The 20,663-nt window shown below is 54.3% G+C and overlaps 1 protein-coding gene across 2 annotated transcripts in view; it reads left to right on the plus strand.

Moving 5' to 3' along the window:
• Positions 1–20,329, plus strand: part of ZNF609 (zinc finger protein 609) — a 51,144-nt gene extending 30,815 nt beyond the window's left edge. The window contains exons 2-9 of one of the 2 annotated variants that reach the window (XM_062501763.1): positions 5,060–5,285; positions 12,900–12,987; positions 13,327–15,682; positions 16,118–16,484; positions 16,642–16,817; positions 17,310–17,526; positions 17,646–17,724; positions 17,856–20,329. In XM_062501763.1, the coding sequence (XP_062357747.1) occupies positions 5,060–5,285; positions 12,900–12,987; positions 13,327–15,682; positions 16,118–16,484; positions 16,642–16,817; positions 17,310–17,526; positions 17,646–17,719 (3,504 nt within the window). In that variant the 3' untranslated portion in view covers positions 17,720–17,724; positions 17,856–20,329. Of the gene's footprint in view, positions 1–5,059; positions 5,286–12,899; positions 12,988–13,326; positions 15,683–16,117; positions 16,485–16,641; positions 16,818–17,309; positions 17,527–17,645 lie in introns of both variants that reach the window. The other variant, XM_062501762.1, reaches the window with a different exon arrangement.
• Positions 20,330–20,663: the final 334 nt, after the last annotated feature.

Genomic DNA, 20,663 nt, shown 5'->3' on the forward strand with positions numbered 1-20,663 from the left:
CACTTGGGAACAAGTTGTGAAGGAGAGTGGTGGGGAATTGGCCTCTCTTGGCTTGTTTTTAGGGGGATGCTAAGAGCCCTGGGAAATTGGGACCTCTGCTCCTTAAAACTCCTTACTTCCCATCTGAAATGCCTGGCCCTTTGGTGGAGGTGGTGTTGGCCAGGAGGTCCCACTCTCGCTAGTCTTCTCTGGGCAGTGAACTCAGGGAGTTTGATGCTGAGCCCACTCCATTGTGCACACGTGGAAGCACATGGAAGCATTAATCCTTCCTTGTGGCATTTAGCCCTTCTTGGTAAGGGGGGGCTGTTGCAAATGTCAGTCCTTTTTTCTTGGAGCAGCTGCCCTGTTGCCCTGTGGGCTCAGATTTGCCAGCTATTCCCCAAGTGTTCCTATGGTCTGTAGAAATAACTGACTTTGTTTATTTGAGCTTGTGTTTATCCAGGGAAGGGAGACTTTTTGTCTAGAACAGAATCCTTTTTTCACATCTTGATGTCAGTGACCTCAGCTTCCTGCTGTAGCAAAAGGGAAGAGCAATGGGCACCAGCATAGGGGTCAGTGCCCCAGACCACACTCCTGGCTCCATCCTTGGACCTGATGCTTGTGCCACCATTATTTCCCTGCATTTGGGTGTTTGTTGGTAGCTCTTGTTGGCTGCTTTCTTGCTGGAGAAATCCATCCAGCAAACAGTCAGTGTTGAGTGGCAGCTGCACTGTTTGGGGAGGGGATCTTTTGGAGCCTGTTGCACATGGCCTGGGTTAAGTACCTCCAGTGTGTTGGGATAACAACAGATGTTGCTGGGGGATGTGACTGGGAGCTCTGCTTGCAGGTGGATTTAAGATGGAATTGTAGACGTGGTGGGCACCAGACCCAACCAAGTAGTTTTGTCTTCAGGCTCTGCATACCTGGCTTTGGGGGTCAGGTTGGAGAAGACTCTGAAATTCCTGCCAAGGTCAGCAGAGGGGAAGAAGCTCTGTGGTGCTGGGGTTTTGGAGTTTAGAGATGCCCACCAAAGATGCTTGTCACCTGGATGGATCTGCTCCCTGGGGATCTCTCTCCAAGGAGCTAGAAGCCAAAGATCCCAGCTCCTATTCTGAAAAAGCAAAGCTGTGGGGCATATAGTAACAGACCAGGACAGGAGTAAGCATCAAAGCTCCCCAGGGTTGAGCTGAACTGGTCAGTGACGTGGGACGCGTTGACTGCAATCCTCGAGCAGTGCTCCTGTGATGGAGCACCTTTGGTTCATGTTCTGTCTGCTGACACACACAGTCATGAGATTGTGACCAGTAACAAGGCTCCTTCTTGGCTTTTCTTGTCTCTGTGTCTGTCGGAGTGGAAGGACCTTGTAGGTGAGAAAAATGATCCATGTGCTGCATAGCTTCTTCATGTGGGGATATACTGGGCCTAGAACCATCTCAGGTGCTTAGATAGTGTCTAAGATGGCCTGAGTCTTGACTGACAGATGGGGTGCAGATCTGGGGATGCTCTACACCTTCACACCCTCTCTGCCCTCAGAGATGCACCACAGATATCTCTGCTGGTTGCTCTTCTCGGGTTTTGGTGTTGCTTTTGGCTTTTATCTCTCCAAAATGCATTTTTCTTGCCTGACTTTGGTTATTGCGGATATAGCAAAATTCTCATAAATATGAATGGGTGGTCTGGATGGTCCAGGGAGTCGCATTAAAATCGGTGGGGTGTTTTTATTTCTGGTTTGCCCTATTCTAACTCTCTCATTAGTAATTGCTGCTGTGATGTCCCCTTGAGGGCAGCTGATGCTAAGGAACCAGTGCTGCTAAGATGGCAGGAGCTGCTCTGTGTGTATCTCCCCATGCCAGCACCCACTGCCATGCTTCCTTTCATGTGGGACCCCATCCCACCTTCCCAGGGGGGCTATAATGAGGGATAGGTTTTAATTATCCCCCAGAGCCTGGCATCCCATGGCACCATTGGCATCACCCCGGACTCTCAGTGGATTTGTGTTTTTCCTATTGAGCAGAGCCTGTGCTGGTTGCTGCCGCCCAGGCTTGGCTCCGTTCCACTTCTGTCCTTGCTGGTGAAAGCACGTTCCTCGTGATGGGAAAGCCTCCACCAGAAACACAAAGGGCTTTCATTAGGGGAGGCAGTGGCAGGCAGACACGGATGGCCAGCACTAACATGCAGAAGCTTCACCCCGTATAACTCCCAGAGGAGTGGCTGCAGACACACCAGGTTGCTCCAGCAGTGAGAGTGTAGAGAGTATTTAATCTTAGAGCCTACCCAGAACGGAAAGAGAAATAAACTTTATTTATGCAAGGGGGATTTAGGGCCCAGAAGTGGTATGATGGGGTGGCCAGAAGGTACAAGGCTTGTTTTTAGAGTGGGGAGCTCGGCTAGCACAGCCCTGGAGGTGACGTGAAACTCACTGCTGTGGGGCATAAGTGCTGCCCACCACCCCCAGGCCAACATCATCCTGGGCTCCCTCTCTCCCTCCGAGAAGATCAGCCAGAGGAGCTGCCCCATGATATGCAGGGCTCTCCCAGCCATCCTTCATGTCTTGACCTTGCTCAGAGAGCAGGAGGGTGAAAAGAACATGGCAATGGGAGATAAGACATAGGTAGGGGGGGACATGAATTTTAAGGGTTAATCCATATGTCTTTTCCTCCAGCATGGCTTTCAGCTTGTTTTGATCGTGTCCCAGTGGGGAACCTCTGCTCCTGCCCTCACCCTTGAAGAACCATCCTGAACCTTTTTATTTTGCTCTGGAGCTTAGGGCAAGGGAGCAGGAGAGCTGCCTTGTCTCCCCACAGCTGCTGAAAGAGGCTGTTTGTTACAGAGCAGGGTGAGATATGAAATCCCATCAAGCTGCCTTGCTTATTAGAGATCTCAGTGAGCTGCTTATTATGCACCATGGCATAATGCAGATTACGAATGTGACCGGGCGATAATTAGCAGAGCTGGAACTGTAATTAAACGCTTCTGTGCTGCCCTGCAGTTTCTGTTGCAGAGTGGAAGGAAGCTGAATGGTCTCAGCAGGTCCCCAGTGTGCACACACAGCCACTGCTGTCCAGGCAATGGGGGCGAGTGATTCCTGCCACTCCCTGGGCTGTTCTTGCTGCCCACCCCAGCCAGGTGGCCCTGCCTGGTACCGCCCTGGCTCTTCCTTTGCTGGAGACTGACTTATGGTTTGCAGAATGTGGCATTGAGGAGCCCCTTCAGAGGGGCCTCATGCTTCCTTGGAGCATCTTGCCCTGAATCTGCTGATGAGGTTGCTGTGTTTTGGGGGGTGTTTTTCCTGTGGGAGTTTTCTGGAAGCTCCTCTGGCAGCCTTCTGATGGTTTTATCCCAAAACCACCCTTCTTGAATCCTATGGGGTGTAGTTGGGCCACTGGCCATAGGGCAGCCTTAGAGGTGGGTGGTCTGGAGATGGGTTCCTGGGGGAGAGCTGGTTCTGTTGGTGGGAGATTGGAAATGGTTGTGGATAACAAGCTGTGCTGCTGGGGAGGGGACTGTGGGGTTCAACCACTGTTGTTCAAGATCTCCAGGCCATCTTTAGTGCCATGTGGGCTGTGTGCTCTGATGAGCTGTCTTGAGAGAGGATGGATGCATGCAGGACAAGGAGAGGGCTACAGACAGAAAGTGCTTTGTGTTTTCCTGGAAGAGCAAATCCACTTGCCCTATCAGAGAGCCAGGATGTGATATCCTTCTCTCTGCTCCTCTGCCTAAAGGTTTGTGTCACCAGGGATGAGAAGAGAATCTCTGGGTCAGGAGTTGGTGAGGAGGTGGGATGCTCCAGGCACTTGCTGTGGTTGTGGGCACCCTATTGGGTTGGGCAGGCTAGTTTAGACATGCAAGGTTCTGCTGGAGTTGCTTCCCTTTCTTGAAGGATGGAGATGTGCGAGCAGGAGAGGGAGCAGGCAAATTCGGCAGCTGGTCAGGACCAGGATAGGAGTCAGCATCAAGGCTGGAAGGGATCATGGGCTGGTACCCGTGTCCACACTTGGTAACCACAAACTTGAGCTCTCCAGGTCTATTATTTTCCCTCAGCAGAGTTTTAGGAGATCTGGGAGTAGAACTGGGTGCTCTAGAGGAATCTTTGCCTGCTTGAAACTGGAAACCAGGTCAGCACTTCTGCTGATGTGATGCGTTTCCTCACTCTGCTTTTCTTCTGAGGTAGCCCAGTGTCTAAAGATCAAAGATGGTAGAGAGGAGGTCTAAGCTGAAGAGGAGCCACTCGCCCCAGAGCTGCTGCAGGTCCTTGCAGCCCAAGGTGCAGGGGTGGCTGCCTGTGGCTGGCTTGGCTGATGAACCCCAAAGGATGGGAAAGTCTCTACCCTGCCCTTGTTTTGGCCAGCCACAGAATGAGCCCATCAGCCATCCTTCTCCTGACACTGCTGTAATCTGCTTGCGTGGCAGAGTGGCCAAGGACCTTGGCTTCTCAGCAGCAGGGTGGCTTGGCCAGGTTTCCACTTGGCATGTTGGCTTGTTGGCTTTCCAAGCCCAGCTCCGGCTGTTGGAGCTGGTTTCTATGTGCAAAGAGAGCACAATGACTGGATCAGGCTCTGAAGCAGATACTTGCATAAAGAAGGATATGATCCAAGTGCTTGTGTCTGCAGGTGGTCACAGGCTAGTTCTGGAAGGAGAAGGATGTTGGTTTTTGTAGGTGCCAGAGGGAGTCTGCTACTCGTTTGTCCTGTCCTGCTGGTTGAGCAGAAGCTCTTCTAGTGAGCCATCAGGTCCAAAGTCACTGACTGTATTAACATCTGAGCCATAGCCAAGAGGCATCCTCACCAGGGATGATTACAGAAGCTGTCTGTAAGGAACTTGCCATGAGCTCTTTCAAGCAGGAGCACAGATAGCTCCTGCACAAGGACTTCTGGGTGTGATCTCTGTAACTACAGAGCTCCCCAGGGTTACATGGGAGGAGAGGCAGGAGAGCACCTCTGATGGGGTGTGGGACATGAACTGAAGGTAACAGTCCTGAGCTTGAGGTTCTCCAGGAATGTAAATACGTTGATACTTGCTCTCCCTTCTGTGTTCCAAACAGTATTCCTGACGGTCACCACATACCTCTTCTTCCCCACAGATGGAATCTCCAGTCTCTACGCCCGCAGTGCTGCCCTTGCACCTCCTTGTCCCGGTCGTCAACAACGACATCTCGTCGCCGTGTGAGCAGATCATGGTGCGCACCCGCTCGGTGGGGGTGAACACCTGCGATGTGGCCCTGGCCACCGAGCCCGAGTGCCTGGGCCCCTGCGAGCCTGGAACCAGCGTGAACCTGGAGGGCATCGTCTGGCAGGAGACGGAGGACGGTGAGTGTCTCAGAGCTTCTTGCTCTCTGACAGCGTCACGGGGGAGTTATGGCAGTCCCTTTCTTCCCGTGTCCCTGCTGCGTCATTCTTTGGCATGTCCTGGGCTTTCCTGCCACCAGTTGGGTGGTCAGGACAGAGGAGCCGTGTGAGAGTCCATAATCCATCCAGCAAAGGGAGTAAAGGGCCAATACTTGTGTCAATCCCGTGTGTTGCGTTATCCCTTTGCCCAGAAAGCAGGCAAAAATCTAAGCTGCCATTTCTCTGCCCTTCGACAAGAGCTGACTTGTTCTGGAGATGCCAGGGGAAAGTCCGTGCCAGCCGGCACGGGAATTCAACAGAGTTGACTTCATTTTTGCTTGGCAACCTGCAGGTCTGTCACAAAAACGCTGAAACCCTGGGAGGTGGCAGAAATCTCCTGCTGGATTAAAAAGCCTCAACGGAGCTCTCAGAATTGACTCAGTGGGAGATCAGCTTCTCGGCTCTCTTGCCAAACCAAGCCAGTTGTTTTTTTCCACTGGAGCTCATCTCATCTGTGCACAGCTTGGTTTGCTTTCCCAGGTCCTTTGTTGCTCTTGGGGCTCTGCCAAGGAGCACAGGGAATGAATAGGTGGCTCAGTGGCCCATGGCAAGCGCTGGAACTTGGCCTTCCCTCTAGCCTCAGTGGGACGCTGGAGGTTTCTGCCTTGGTTTCTGCCTTCTTGTGTTTGTGTCTGGAAGCAGAAACAGTTCAGAAGCACAGAGGTGAGAAAGAGCAGTGGTGGTGGAGGCTGGTTGATGGGTCACCTCAGCCAGGTATCCATGTGCTCCTCTTGGAAATCTGTTCCCACTCTTCCATTGATGTTCTGTGCAGAGAATGAAGCTGTTGGCCTTCATCCCAGCCACTCCTCACTGAGACTGTTATCTGTGATGGAAGCTGAGCTGAAACCTTCATTCCCATGAGCTGCTTCCAGTGAGGTTCTCTTCTTGTCCAATGCTTTAGGAAAGTGGGGGTGGGCCCAGTTTGCCTTTTCTCTCTTCCTACTGGGAAACTGTTTTTGAAACCATGGTTGGCACAGGACCAAGTGCTGCAGTGGTTGCCGATGTGAGCACTGAAGTTGTTCTGCTTGGAAAAAAGCATCTTGAGAAACAGTACCTGAGGTGTTTGGGAAGAGAGCAGTGGATGGACCATGCTGGGGAAGATTGGGATGTCTGTCTTGGGATGGGGACCTCCACACTCTTCTGCTTTATTGTTCATCCCACATGGGAAAAAAAAAAATCACCTTGATTGAGGCAGCTGGGAGCCATGTATTCTTTCTACTGCTCCAAGGCAGAAGGATGTCACATGTGAAATCTGTGAGAAGAAACACAGAGCAGTAGAGTTGAGGAGCCCTGCTGTGCAGTTGCCATGGCCAGGGGATCTGCTCCAAAGAAACCTGTGAAAGGTCTACACTGATCTACCACCTCCCCAGCACTGTGTGATCAGTGTTGCCAAGAGTCTGGTCATTCTACAGGATACACCACCTTCAGCTGAGGAAACTGAGGTACGGCTGGGCTGGGTTTTGGGACACACAGCAGCACAGAGAAACATCGGCACCCTCCACTTGTGGGGCTCTCCCTCATCTCCCCAACCCCATCAGCCTGCTGTCCTGGTGTGACTTCACTCAACCCAAAAGCCCTGGAACTGCAGAGTTCCCTGAAAATCCCAGGGCTGCTGGAGAGCCCCACAGGCAGCAGCAAAACTAATGAGACCTTGGGCCTTGTATGGTGGTTTGGGGTGGAAATCAGGAGTGGGTCACAATGGCTGTGCCAGGATGGATGAACTGAGCATCCCTGAGGCAGGGAGCACAAGAACATCCTTCCCTGCCAATTCCTGGTTGAGAGGCCTTGCCATGGGAGCGGTTGCCCTTTTCTCCTGCTCCTCACCCCACCATGAGCTCCATGCCTGTCTGCCTGTTTATCCATATTGCCCCTCACTTCTGTGGCCACCATTTTGGAGCATGCCTTGGAGGTGCCGTGTGATCTCCCACAGCCCGGATATTTTTAGTCTGCGGTAATTCGGTGAACTCACACAGAGATCCTTTTCTGCCGGCTGCTGATGGTTGCCACTGTTGAGAGCAAGGATTTCACATCCAATCCTGCACAAAGGCGAGTCCTGATACTACCTGTGGCCTCTTTGGGTCTGCTGCGTGTCTTGGCTCTGGTCACACAGCATCTCTTGTCCTTGAGTGAAAAGGTAGGGGGGATCCATCCCTGTTTTTTGCCAGGCGTCTCTCCCCTGCCTTCCCATTGTCAAAGATGGAGTCAAGGGCGATGCTGGATCTGGCTGTTGAAAGCTAGAGCTTGTGAAATGTTCAGGGATGCAGCAAGCATCTCCACTTGCCCAAAGGATACAGAGGAGAAAGCTACATGACAGGCGTGTCTGCAAAGCCAGATGAGGTGCTCCGGCATCTGAATACTTTGCTCAATATCTCCAGAGGGATCTATCTCTCCCCCTCCTCTTTGGGATGTAGCAGCCTCTTTGGACTGCTTGGAAGGACCCCAGAGCAGTGGAGTAGCTCTTGGCTTGCATCAAGTTTAGAATCACAGAACTAAGGAATGGTTTGATTTGAAAGGGACCTTAAACCCAGTTCATTCCACCCTCCCTGCCATGGGCAGGGACACCTTCCACTAGCCCAAGTTGCTCCAAGTCCCATCCAACCTAGCCTTGAACACTTTTAGGGATGGGGCAGCCAGAGCTTCTCTGGGAAACTTGTGCCAGGGCCTCACTACCCTGTCAGGAAGGACCTTTTTTCCTAATATGCATTCTAAATCTCCTCTCTTCCAGCTAAAGCCATTACTCTTTGGCCTGTCACTTCTTGGTCTTGCAAAAAGTCCCTCTTCAGCCTTCTTTTAGATCCCCTTTAAGCACTGGAAAGGACTCTAAGGTCTCCTTGAAGCCAGCCTACTCCTCTCAATGTGGGGCTGCAAAATCATGGAGGAAAGCTTCTAAAACCAAAACCTGGAAATGCTTGGAAGGATGAGTTGGACAAGAAGGACAAGTCCATCTGAGATGGGAGCATGAAGCTCCAATGAACCTGATGGTGTCCTTCCTGCCCTATACCAACTTCATCCTCATCTCCCACTAGAAAATCTGCCATGAGTCCGTGAGCCCCATTAAAAGCATCCCAGAGGGCTCCCACCACCAACCATGTAGCTCTGGGCTTTTGGCCCACCTTCTCCTCCACCATTCCAGGCTGGCGTTGGCCCAAGGTCTGGTCTAGCTGGTAGTGAACACTGTTATTCATGCTTGTGACACCGTCCCTTTGCTGAGCCTGGCTTGCACAGGGTTGTGTTTTATCCAGATGGTTTCAGTAGGGGGCAGCTGTCTTGGGAGCTCCCTTAGTGCTGTTGTGTAATTTTGATCCTCAGGCACTAGTAACTGATCTGATCACACCAGGAAAGTATTGCTCTCTTTGGTGCCTCAGGAACCGCCAGGTCTCCTCCATTCCCCTCTGTGAAGCTGATGTCACCTGGCTTGGACCATGTCACCTCACCTCCCCATGGTGCCGCACCAGTGCTGATTGCAGCAAAACAAACACAAACCCTCTGAGCTATGAGGATCATGCTGTGACAGCACCTGGAAAACTTCAGCACACTCTACATCCCTTCCTCCAGCTCCTTCCTGGGACATTAGTGGCAGGTTACCCATGGCTCAGATTTCTGTACTCCGGACATTTGGATTGTCCTTTGGCAAACTTCTTGCGAGGGTATGATGGAGCACAAGCCTGCCCAGGGTTGGCACACCTGCCAGTGTGGATGTGTCCTTGCTTGGATCGGGAGGGAAATGAAATAGATGGGGATAGAATGGAGAAGATGGGTGGGTAAAAGCAAAGACTTCTCAAATAAGATGGATAGTGGTTTGGACTCTTCTTGTGCCAGTTCCCATGGGAACCATGAATGCATCTCATCAGGTCTCATGGACTTAGGCACCTTGAACTTCTCTTACAGATGGTTTGTCTTTCTCCCAGTCCCTGTCTTTGCCTCCTCCATATCAGGTGGTGTGGCTGGAGCACTTGCTGGTGAAGATCAAGGCAAACAAGTGATTGAGCCCCTCAGCTGTGGGCTACCCCAACTGCAGGCTTCCTTCATGGGTTTGAGTTTCTCCAAGAGCTCCCTTTTAATCCATCAGGTCTCCTGGCATTTCCACCTTACTTCTCTTTTTTGGGTTACATTGCTCCTGAATTCAGGGATGATCTTTGGACATCAACCAGTTTCCTTGGGTCCCACTTCCCTCCAGCGCTCTATCCCATGGCACTCTGTCAAACAGGTCTCTGAAGAGACCAAAGTCATCTCTCCTGGAGTCCGGGGCAGTGATGATCTTTCTGTGTGCTGCAATCTCTGCAAAGCAGTTGGGTGGCCAGGGACAATCATGTACCATCTGAGCATCCATCCTTGCATGGTATGATGGGATGATCCTGTCTCCCTCTGGCCCTGCCAGGGAAACTGTGTTCATGTTGCCTGTCAAGGTTTGATAGAGGGGACTTCTCTGTGAGAAGACACAAGACACTTCCCCCATGTTGGACAAGGTCAGCTAAGGCCGAGCTATCAGTGATGAGAGCAGTGTTTCTAGGATAACGTGTTTAGGAAGGGGAGAAAAAGCAGTCCCCATTCCCCATACCCCTGTGCTGTTTGGGGGCAGAGATGTAGAGATCAGGAGTAAAACTGAGCCTGGGAAGAAGCCAAGAGAATGTGTTTTAAGATTTGGTTTTATTTCTCATTACCCTACTCTGATTTGATCTGCAATACATTAAATTAATTTCCCCAGGGTGAGTCTCTTTTGCCCATGATGGTAATTGGTGAAGGATCTCTCCTCACTGGGTGAGATGACAATTGTGCTGGACAGCCCCGTGGTGTCCCCTGTCTCCTGTCAGGAGCATGACGGTCATGAACAGCTTTGGGTGTTGTGTCACAAAGCCTGGGCACTACAGGTCTGGTGGGATCTCTGCACATGGGCAGGGCTTATGGAAAAGCTGGAGCATCCTAACAGTGATGCAGCTGGAGGAGAAACGACAAAGATAATTTCACAGATGATGCAGCTGGGGAAGGAATTAATGGAAGAAGGAGCATCCCAAAGCCAGGGCATACTGGAAGTGATGCAGGTGGAGAAGGAATTAATGGAGATGTTCTTGGTTGGGCTTGGGGGATTCATCTTTAAAAAGGGGGGAAATGTGCCCCATTACAATGGCTCCTGGTGCCCACAGCAGCCTTGTCCTCCATCCTATGTAATCCTAGGATTTTCTCATATGCTGCCTTCCTGAATGGCAACTTAGCACCATCACCAGCCCTTAATTTTTCCAGCCAGGATACAACTCTGATGTGAGCAATTAGAGAGCAGGATGCTGAGTGGTTTGCACCCAGAATTGGGTGGTACTATTTCCTTAAGAGCTTCAAAGATGTCACCTTTCCATGAAACCAGGTGGGATGGGAGTTACCCAAGCAGGATTCCTTCTGTTCCAGGGCTTCTGCGTTCTTGGAGATGCGAAAGCTTTACTTCCTCACTGCTGCCCTTGTCATGCCTGTGCCTGCTCATCATCCTGCTGTGGGAGGGGGACACAGTGGGTGAATAAAGCTGCTTAGGATCTATCCTGGGGTTTAAATTGTCCTGGGTTATTGTTGGAGGATTAGGAGGGGATTTGGAATGATTGGTTGCAGCGGGTTAAATATAGGCTGGTGTGTGTTGGAGGTCTGGTTTTCCAACAGGGAAAGAGACAGTGCCAGCTCATTTTGCCCCTTCCTCTTTCATCTCTCTCTGTTGTGACTGTGGTGATCAGGAGGAAAAATGCCAGCACCTTCTTTCTAATATCACACGTTGGCCCCAGGATGCACAAGAGACTCCAGTGGTTTGCCATACAATTAACTTCCAGTGGCTCATGAGGTCTTCTCTGCCTTCAGAGGGATTGTACTGATGGGGAGAGCAGAAGGGCTGGGTGGGATGGGGCCTGGGTTAGTGCTGCTTGTTTCTCAGGTCCTTGGGCAGCACCTGGGAGGATCCCACAGCAGCTCCCCACAGGTGTCCTGGGAATGGTGGGGCTGGGTTGGGGTACAGGATGCAGCCACGAGCTTCTTTGGGTTTTAAGGAGAGGGGTACTGGCTCCTGCCTGCCAAAAACTGCTGCATTAGGAAGGACAGAAGACCACATTCCATGTGCCTTTTTGGGATGCCTGGAACCAGCACCCCACTGTTCCCACTGAACTTTCCATGTGTGAGGCTGTGGGTTCACAGCAGTTGGTTTCTCCCTCAGGTTGTCTCCATCATCACATCCTGGCCATGTCTTTGTTAAGGCAGATCTCCAGCACCTTCCTCTGAAGGGACAGTCCAGCATCTCTTGCTCACTGGGATAAGCTGGCTGTGGCTCGTGGCCGTGTGCTGGCATCATGTCTTCCCATGATCTGCTGGCAGCATTTTCCAGGAGGAAAAGGAGAAAGTCTGCATTTAATTTCTCTTTCTGAAGGAGCCCCACGTGTTGGGCCTTGGCTCCATGTATTATCCATGCTGAAGCCTGCAGCTGGCTGCTGGCATAGCACAACGGGGGATGTGGGCTGAGATTTATAAACATACTTCAGGCGCAGCTGCTCCGGGCTCCCTTGGCTCCATTCATCTCCCGGGGCCGTATATCTTGCTGCACTCATCAACCCTTGCAAATGCGTTACCGACTTTTACCTTGCTTGGATAAATGTGCCTGGCACAACAGACTCTGCTCCAGTCGTGTGGAAATCAGAGTGATCCGTGGCATGGAGGAGACCCTACACTACTGAGGGATGCTGTGGAAGACCGCTCTGCCTCCCAGAAGAGGTGCTGAGGATCCTTGACCTCGGCGTGGGTGTGAGCCAGGCAGTTCTTCTGAATCAGTGTGGAAAAGCTGAAACTCCAATGTTTTCTGAATGCCCGTTGACTTTGTTCCATGATGGGAGGATATGGTCCCATGGATGGTTCTCCAGATGGAAATACAGGGCAGAGGAATGCCCTTGGAGGTGCTGAAGCAAAATGGCCCAGGGCTACGGTGCATTATTCTGCCAGGATTGGGTTTTCCTGCCAGGCACAGTTGCCTGAGAAGGAATGCTGGGCTCAGCTTGCCATCTAGTGGCAGTAGCAGCTTTTCCCAGAGGGTCATGAGGTTCATGGCCATGCTGGTTTGTAGCCCTGCTGGGGGGTCTGCAGCTCCACTTTGGGATCCACAGCCTTGCTAGGGGCTTTCTGCATTTTCCCCAGTGGCTTCCCAGCTCTTTCTCCCTGGAGATCACATTCTCTACCCTACCTGAGCACACATGGAGCCAATGTGGATCTTCAGGTCTCCCCTGAAATCCCACAGCCCTTTGGGGGTCGCTGTGTTTGAGCATCCCATTAAAGTAGGGAACAGGAAGAGGGGTTAGATGAGACATGCCAAGGGAAGGGATGAGCTGGAAGTCTCCAAGTCCCATCTTGGTGCCCCTCCAGCCCTGAGCCCAATGTCTCACCTCTTCTATGAGCCCATGACCCGTTGTCTACCCTCCTTCAAACCTAGAGCTAAGCTCTTCATCCTGCCTGTCTCAAGGAGCAGGTTCCTAGCACCATGGAATCACACCTGGCCGTGTCTGATCCTTTTCCCTCACCTTGCAGGGATGCTGGTGGTCAATGTCACCTGGAGGAACAAGACGTACGTGGGGACTCTGCTGGACTGCACACAGCATGACTGGGCACCTCCCCGGTAAGCGGGTGGGGGGCTCTGTTGGGCTACTGCACCGAGGGCAGATCTGGCCCTCTATAGCCCCCATGGTACTGGACACTCTGCCTTGTGCCCTTGGGGCTGCCATAGGGGTTGGCATCTCCTCCAACCCAACTGCTTCCATGACTCTTTGCCCCTACAGTTGCACATCCCTTGTCCTGAGGACTGGAGATGGTTTAGCACATCCCGGGGGACGTCTCTGGTTTCTCTTTATCCCTCAGTAGGGGGAGAAGTCCACGGATTGGTAGCGAGGGGAGTAAGAGGGTCCCCATTGTGCACAGCCATCTCTCTGTTAAAACCTCTGTGTCCTCCTCCCTGCAGGTTCTGTGACTCTCCCACCAGTGACCTGGAGATGCGCAACGGTCGGGGAAGGGGCAAGCGCATGCGCCCCAACAGCAACACACCAGTCAACGAGACGGCCGCTGCCTCAGACAGCAAGGGGACCAGCAACAGCAGTAAGACCCGGGCAGGAGCCAGCAGCAAGGGGCGCCGGGGCAGCCAGAACTCCTCGGACCACCGCACCCCGCCTGGTGGCACCACCGAGGATGTGAAGGCCAGTCCCTCCTCTGTCACCAAACGGAAGAGCAAACCCCTCTCCGACATGGATCTAAACTCCAGCTCGGAGGACTCCAAGGGCAGCAAGCGCATCCGCACAAACTCAATGGGCTCGGCCACAGTGCCACCTGCCACGGTCAAGGTGGAGCCAGCTGTCCTGGAGCGCAACTGCCCTTCTCCCATCCTCATCGACTGTCCCCACCCCAACTGTAATAAGAAGTACAAGCATATCAATGGGCTGAAGTACCACCAGGCCCACGCACACACGGACGACGACAGCAAGCTAGAGGCAGATGTGGACAGTGAATATGGCGAGGAGCCCTCCCTGCATGCTGATGTTGGGAGCTGCAACGGTGCTACCGGGACACAGAAGGGCTCCCTCTCGCCCGCTCGCTCGGCCACCCCCAAGGTGCGTTTGATGGAGCCACACAGCCCCTCCCCATCCAGCAAGTTCAGTGCCAAGGTCCCTTGCAAGAAGAAGGTGGGTGGGGAAGGAGACACAGACCTGGGTGCTCTGTCCAACGATGGCTCTGAGGATGGTCCCTTGGTGGCCGATGAAACGAGTAATGATGACTTTGACTCTCTGGAGAAGCGATGCATTGATAAGGACAAGTCAAAGAAGGCCTCTGGTGCTAAACAGGAGAAGATTCCTTCCAAAAGCTTGAAGTCTGCCAGACCCATTGCACCAGCTATCCCCCCGCAGCCGATTTTCACCTTCCAGACTGCCACGCTCACCACAGCCAGCCCTGGCTCTTCCACTGGCCTCACCACAACTGTGGTCCAGACCATGCCCAACAGCCCCCAGCTCAAACCCATCCAGCCCAAGCCAACAGTGATGGGAGAGCCCTTCACTGTCAACCCTACCCTCACCCCTTCCAAGGAGAAGAAGAAGAAAGACAAGAAGAAGAAAGAGCCCAAAGAGGTGGAAAACCCTTTGACTCCTGGCAAAGCCTGCAGAGCGGAGGAAGGTAAGAGCCCTTTCCGGGGTGAATCCAGCGAGCTGGGGATGAAAGGTGAGGGGGTGCTGAATGGTTCATCTGATCCCCATCAGAGCCGGCTCGCCAGCATCAAGGCTGAGGCAGATAAAATCTACAGCTTCACTGACAATGCACCCAGTCCCTCCATAGGCGGGGCCAGCAGGCTGGAGAACACCAATCCAGCCCAGCCCCTGACCCCACTGCATGTTGTCACCCAGAATGGGGCAGAGGCCAGCTCAGTGAAGACCAACAGCCCTGCCTACTCAGACATCTCTGATGCTGGGGAGGATGGGGAGGGCAAGCTGGAGAGTGTGAAGGTGAAGGATCCAGAGCAGCTGGTCAAGGAAAGTGCCAAAAAAGCTCTTTTCCCACCACAACCGCAGAGCAAAGAGTCTCCCTTCTACCAAGGCTTTGAAACCTACTATTCCCCTGGCTACCCCCAGGCTAGCCCAGGACCCCTGAACCCTGGTGGGCAGTCTGCGGCCGAGACACAGACCTTGAAGCTGAAGAAGGATGAGGAGCAGGAGAACCCGGAGGTGAAGGTGAAGAGTGAAGGCTCTGAGGAGAAGAAGGCAGAGCTCAGCAGTGGCTCCAGCCAGCAGCCCTCGGTCATCCAGCAGCGCCCCAACATGTACATGCAGTCCCTCTACTACAACCAGTATGCCTACGTGCCACCCTACGGCTACAGCGAGCAGGGCTATCATACCCACCTGCTGAGCACCAACCCTGCCTACCGCCAGCAGTACGAGGAACAGCAGAAGCAGCGGCAGAGCCTGGAGCAGCAGCAGCAGCGAGGGCTGGAGAAGAAGGCAGAGCTGGGCTTGAAAGAGAGGGAGGCGGCACTCAAAGAGGAATGGAAGCAGAAGCCACCCATGCCCCCAACACTGACCAAAGCCCCGAGCCTCACGGACCTTGTCAAGTCGGGCCTGAGCAAGCCTAAGGAGCAGGGAGGTCCTGATATGGCCAAATCTGTCATCATCCCCAAACTGGAGGACTCGTCCAAACTGTCCAGCAGCCAGGTTGCTGAGGGGCTCAAGGTGAAGCTGAGTGAGGCTGGTCACCTAGGGAAGGAGACGGCTGAGACAAAGGCTGGCTCCGAGTGTGGCCGGCAAGCGGAGGTGGACCCTGTTCTCTGGTACAGACAGGTAATGCCCTGCCCTGTCTGCCATCCCAGCCTTGGGTTTGCTCCTGGAGGGAGCCACTCACCATACTTTGCTGGTGCCATCACCTCAGAGTACACATGTTGTCCTCTGCTTGTGGTGGGACTCCATGAGATTCCCTTGGGGCCAGAAAAACGGTGGGGCTGTGAGGCCAATGGACGAGCTAAGGAGTGTCCAGGGAAGGGGAGTGGGATTTGCCCGTCTCCTCCAAACCCAGCCTGGATTTGGGAAGGGTGGGTCTGTGGGGAGACAGCTGCTCTGGTGGTTGGCTGTTCTTGTGGGAAGCAGAGGCCACAGATGGGCCAAGGAGATCCCAGGAAAGGGGAGTGGGGTTTGCCGGTTTCCTCCAAAAGCAGGCTGGTTTTAGGACAGGCAGGACCAGGGGGAGGCAGCTGTTCTGATGGCTGGCTGTTCTTGCAGGAAGCCGAGCCCCGCATGTGGACCTACGTGTACCCAGCAAAGTATTCGGACATCAAGACAGAGGATGAGCGATGGAAAGAGGAGAGGGACCGAAAGTTGAAGGAAGAAAGAAATCGAAGCAAAGAAGCCTCGTCCAAGGAGGACGGGAAGGAGAGCACCAGCTCCGAGTGCAAGCTGACCCCCACTGAGGAGGCTCGCATGGTGGGGAAGGAGCCCAGGCCCAGCGTCCACGTTCCCGTGTCGTCACCCCTCACGCAGCATCAGTCCTACATCCCGTATATGCACGGCTACTCCTACAGCCAGTCCTATGACCCCAACCACCCCAGCTACCGTGCCATGCCCACCGTCATGATGCAGAATTACCCAGGTAGGGAGCAGGGGACTTCAAGGGGTGTCTGTTCCCAGCTGTCCCTGCTCTCAGGGTGGGGGATGGCTGTGGGACATCCTCACACGCATGCAGAGCCACATGCTCCCACTGTGCTGCCCGAATAGTCCTGGTGCCCTGACTGCTGTTCTTCCCTCAGGATCATACCTACCCTCCAGCTATTCCTTCTCTCCGTATGGGAGCAAGGCGTCCGGCAGTGACGACAGTGACAAGTCCCGAGCCAGCCCCAGCGTGAGCTGTAAATCCAGCTCAGAGTCCAAGGCCCTGGACATCCTGCAGCAGCATGCCAGCCACTACAAGAGCAAATCACCCACGGTGAGGGTCAGCAGGGCGCTGGCTTTGCCCAGCTCTGTGGGATAGTCCCTGGATCCTGTAATGAGGTGGGAGCAGCTCTGCTTGCTGCCGTGCGGTTTTGCTATTTCTGCTGCTGTGGGAGACCTGCAGCCATGGATTCCGGCATTACAGATCTTTTGGAATGGACCAGCCAAATGTGCCCCAGTGCTGGGGCTTCTCCAGGTCCTGCAGCAACCAGGTGACACTTGTCCTCAGCCCTGGAGCTGGAAGGTGGGATGTGGGGGCTGTCTCCATCCCGTGGCTCCTCCTGGGCTGAGCTGGGAGACAGAGCTTGGACACAGTGAGGAAAGAGTTGTCCTCAAACAGGCCCTGTGTCCTCCACATGGCTTTTGGCCATCACACCCCACTTCCCATCAGCGTCACGGGAATGTTTTGGGCAAAGGGAGTATCCCGGTGTGTGCCCTGGGGTCACTGTTCATGTCCCTCAGCATGTGTCTGCTTTCTCCTCTCCAGATAAGTGAGAAGACGTCTCAGGAGCGGGACCGCAGCGGCTGTGGGGTGGTGGGGGGCGGCGGGAGCTGCAGCAGTGTCGGGGGAGCGGGTGCTGGGGAGAGGAGCAGCGACCGGCCCCGCACGTCGCCCTCCCAGCGCCTGCTCTCGACGCATCACCACCACCACCACCTCGGGTACTCGCTGCTGCCAGCGCAGTACAACCTGCCCTATGCAACAGGTGAGAGCGGGGCTGGGCTGGGTGGGGAGCTGTACCTGCCCTGGGGTCACGGGACCCTCACAGTGTCCCCAAGGTGCCCAGCCCTGTGTACCAGCTCCTGACGCCTTCTCTCCCACCAGGTCTCTCCTCCACAGCCATCGTTGCCAGCCAGCAAGGCTCTGCTCCCTCCCTGTACCCACCGCCCCGGAGGTGAGAACGGTAAGGCTCTGCTCCTGCCGCACCTCCACATGGGCGGCCGGGCTGGGCGCTCATGGGATGCCCTCGAGGGTTTCGGGTTTGCCCACGGCATTGGGGCTCACGGGAGCTGACTTGCCCTTGGGTCGTGGCAGGATATGACACACCAGGATGGCTGGGCTGTACAAGACATGTGACTGGCTCACATGGAGAAGCGCTGGAGACTCCTTTAGACATCAGTTGAATGGTGTTAATTGTACTGCTTGATGTTCCTGCCACGATCCGAGGCAGACTCTGTCTTCTCCCCTGGTCGGACACACACTGACTCCCCACCCCACCCCTCTTTGGTGAGTGGGTGAGCTGGTACCTGCAGATATATTTATTCTACTGAGCACCAGCACTCAGGGTGGAGGTGGCTCACCTGCTATGAAGAGGAAACAGAAGCACTGAGGTTTCTCGATGAATTTGGGACCCTGCCATGTCTCTGTGAGCTGCTGCTTCACGACAGGACTGGGGGCGGGGGGGGACTTGAAACATGGGGGCCGAGCCTGCTGTGTGGCCACAGTTTCAAGAAAGGAAGGAAGGACTGGCTCACAGAGCCTTGGTGGTGTCAGGAGGCTGGTATGAGCCAAGCAGGTGCGTGGCAGCCTGGCTGGAGGCAGCTGTGGGGCTCTCCCAGTCCCTCATCTGGTCCTGCACCCCACAGCAGCCACAACTCTGTGCCTGCGGGCGGAAGCCACCAGCATGGGGCCAGTGTGGCCCCCAGAGTGGCACTGGGGAAGCCCTTAGCCTCAGCAAAGCTGCCTCTGCTGTTGGGCGCTGGGGCTCCTTGGGGCTGGGGGCAGCAGGGTGCACAGAGCTGGGGGCTGTGTCTGTCATCCCACAGGCTGCCAGGGCCCCCCAGGCCATGCACAGTCCAGACCTGCCTGAAGCTCCTGCCCGTGGCTTTTGCTTTGGTTTCTGAGCTGCAACTCTGCAAATCCCAGCCTTTCCTCTGCCCCACTACCATGGCAAGTGCCCCCCAACCTTGGGGCAGCACATCCTGCTGTGGGGGGCTGTGTCTCCCCTTTTCATCCACCTTTTGCTTTTAGGGTGGCTTCCCCAGGCTGCAGGCAGGGCGCAGCAAGAAACAAGCACACTTAGGTTCTGCAAGAGGCACGTGGGACCACGCCGGTCCCCGCTCCAGCCTCATGCCAGGGCTGGGGGTTCCAGGTCCTGGAGGAATATGGTCCCCACTCCTGGCTGCTCCCCAGCTCTGAGGACAGGGGCTTTCTGGTCCTCTGCCCCCAGCCCCAGAGTGGCTCTCTCCAGGCCGACACTCTACCTCGGCCCTGCAGTGGCCGGGCCGTCCCTGCTCTCCCCCTGCCTCCCACGGCCTGGCTGGGGGACATGGGGGCCATCAGTCTCAGTTGTGCGTGTCCGTGTTCCACCCGGCCTCGAAGGCTGCTGTACGGGGATGCTCTGCCTGCTGGGCTCTGTACATACTGTAAAAAGCAATTGTTTGAAAGCTGTTGTTTTGGGTTTTGTTTTCTTTCCCCGTTTCTTCCCCATCCCACTGTACCCAGTTGGAAAGGAGGCACTGGCTGCTCTCAGCCCCGGTTCAGGTGCTGGCAGCATGGTGGCCTCAGCCTGCTCTTGTTGTTTGACTCATTTTTCTTCCACTGTATGTTGTGTTTGGAAGGAGACGGGGCCGCATGGCCTGGCACACTCCACAGGGACAGGGTGGGTTGATGGACCCACCCCACACCCATCACAGAGCCACACACAGCCCTGGCACTAGGGACTGGTGGGGTTGGGGTGCCTTGGAGATCCCCGCATCCCACCCGTGGAGGAGTATCCCACTGGCTGTTCCTACCTCCAGCCTTGGCCATCTCGGCACAGCCGGGCTCCCAGCATGGCCAGGGCCCTCCAGCAGCGCAGAGGAAGTGCCTGGGAGTGTTGGGGGGTGTCACAGGCTTTGCTGCCAATCACAGGGGGTTGGGGGGGCTGCTCTCCACCTTCCCAGTTGGGTCCCAGTTGAGTTTCCCTTTAGGTGTTAAATGAAACAACAGTTTATGCAGAATAGGTTTGAGGTTTGACATTTCAACATTTCCCAGGTTCTCTGGGCCAGCTGTTGCCCATGGGGCCACCCCCAGCCCTGGTGTCAGACCGTTCGTGTTTATAGCTCGTTTCCATTGGCGTTGCTGTGTTGGGTTTCATTTCAGTCTTCCTGACTCTGCCCTTCTGTAAAGTGTACATTATTACCGAGTTCCTTGTTTTTTTTTTTTTTATATATATATATATAAATATATATATATACAAACTGTACTCTTCTTGCCTTTGTACATTTAGGCAAGGAGGGAGAATAAATCTTTTTAAGAGACAATCACAAACCTGTGAGGGTTGCTTTTTCTTCCTGTTGCCCCAAGTCTGGTCCTTTATCCCCAAAACCTGTGGCCAGTTATTTTTGGGGATGGGAGAGGGGGTTTCCCCATCTTGGGCATCTGACAAGGCTTCTGGTGCTCATTCATCCAAGGCTTCTGCCCTGTGCTCCTGGATATGCCTCTGCCCCATCTCTCATGGCTCCAGTGGGTGCTGCAGCTGAACTCAGACCTGCTAACTGGAGGCAGAACTCCCCAGGATTGAACCCTGGGCACCAAAGCCCTGCCCTGCACCATGGCCCAAGGGTAGAGGAGGTTACTAGATGCACAGGGTGGTCATGAGGCAGGGTTTGGCTCCTCCAGCTTTGCCATGGAGGTGGTCCACGTGGGAGGCAGCACCCAGGGACATCGGAGGCACCTTCCGGATTTTCCAGAAGGTGTTTTGGAAGGCATCTGGTGATCTGAGAAATCCACATTTGCCCTCCCTTACTTGAGGCAGGGCAAATGATTTGAAATGGAGAAGCACATGCAGTGGCACAGCCTCCTATCTCCAGCACAATAAAGAGCTCAGATCAGCCTCACTCCAGCTCCTACACTGACCAG

The sequence above is a fragment of the Cinclus cinclus genome, chromosome 13 (genome assembly GCF_963662255.1).
Source record: "Cinclus cinclus chromosome 13, bCinCin1.1, whole genome shotgun sequence".
Lineage (NCBI taxonomy): Eukaryota > Metazoa > Chordata > Aves > Passeriformes > Cinclidae > Cinclus > Cinclus cinclus.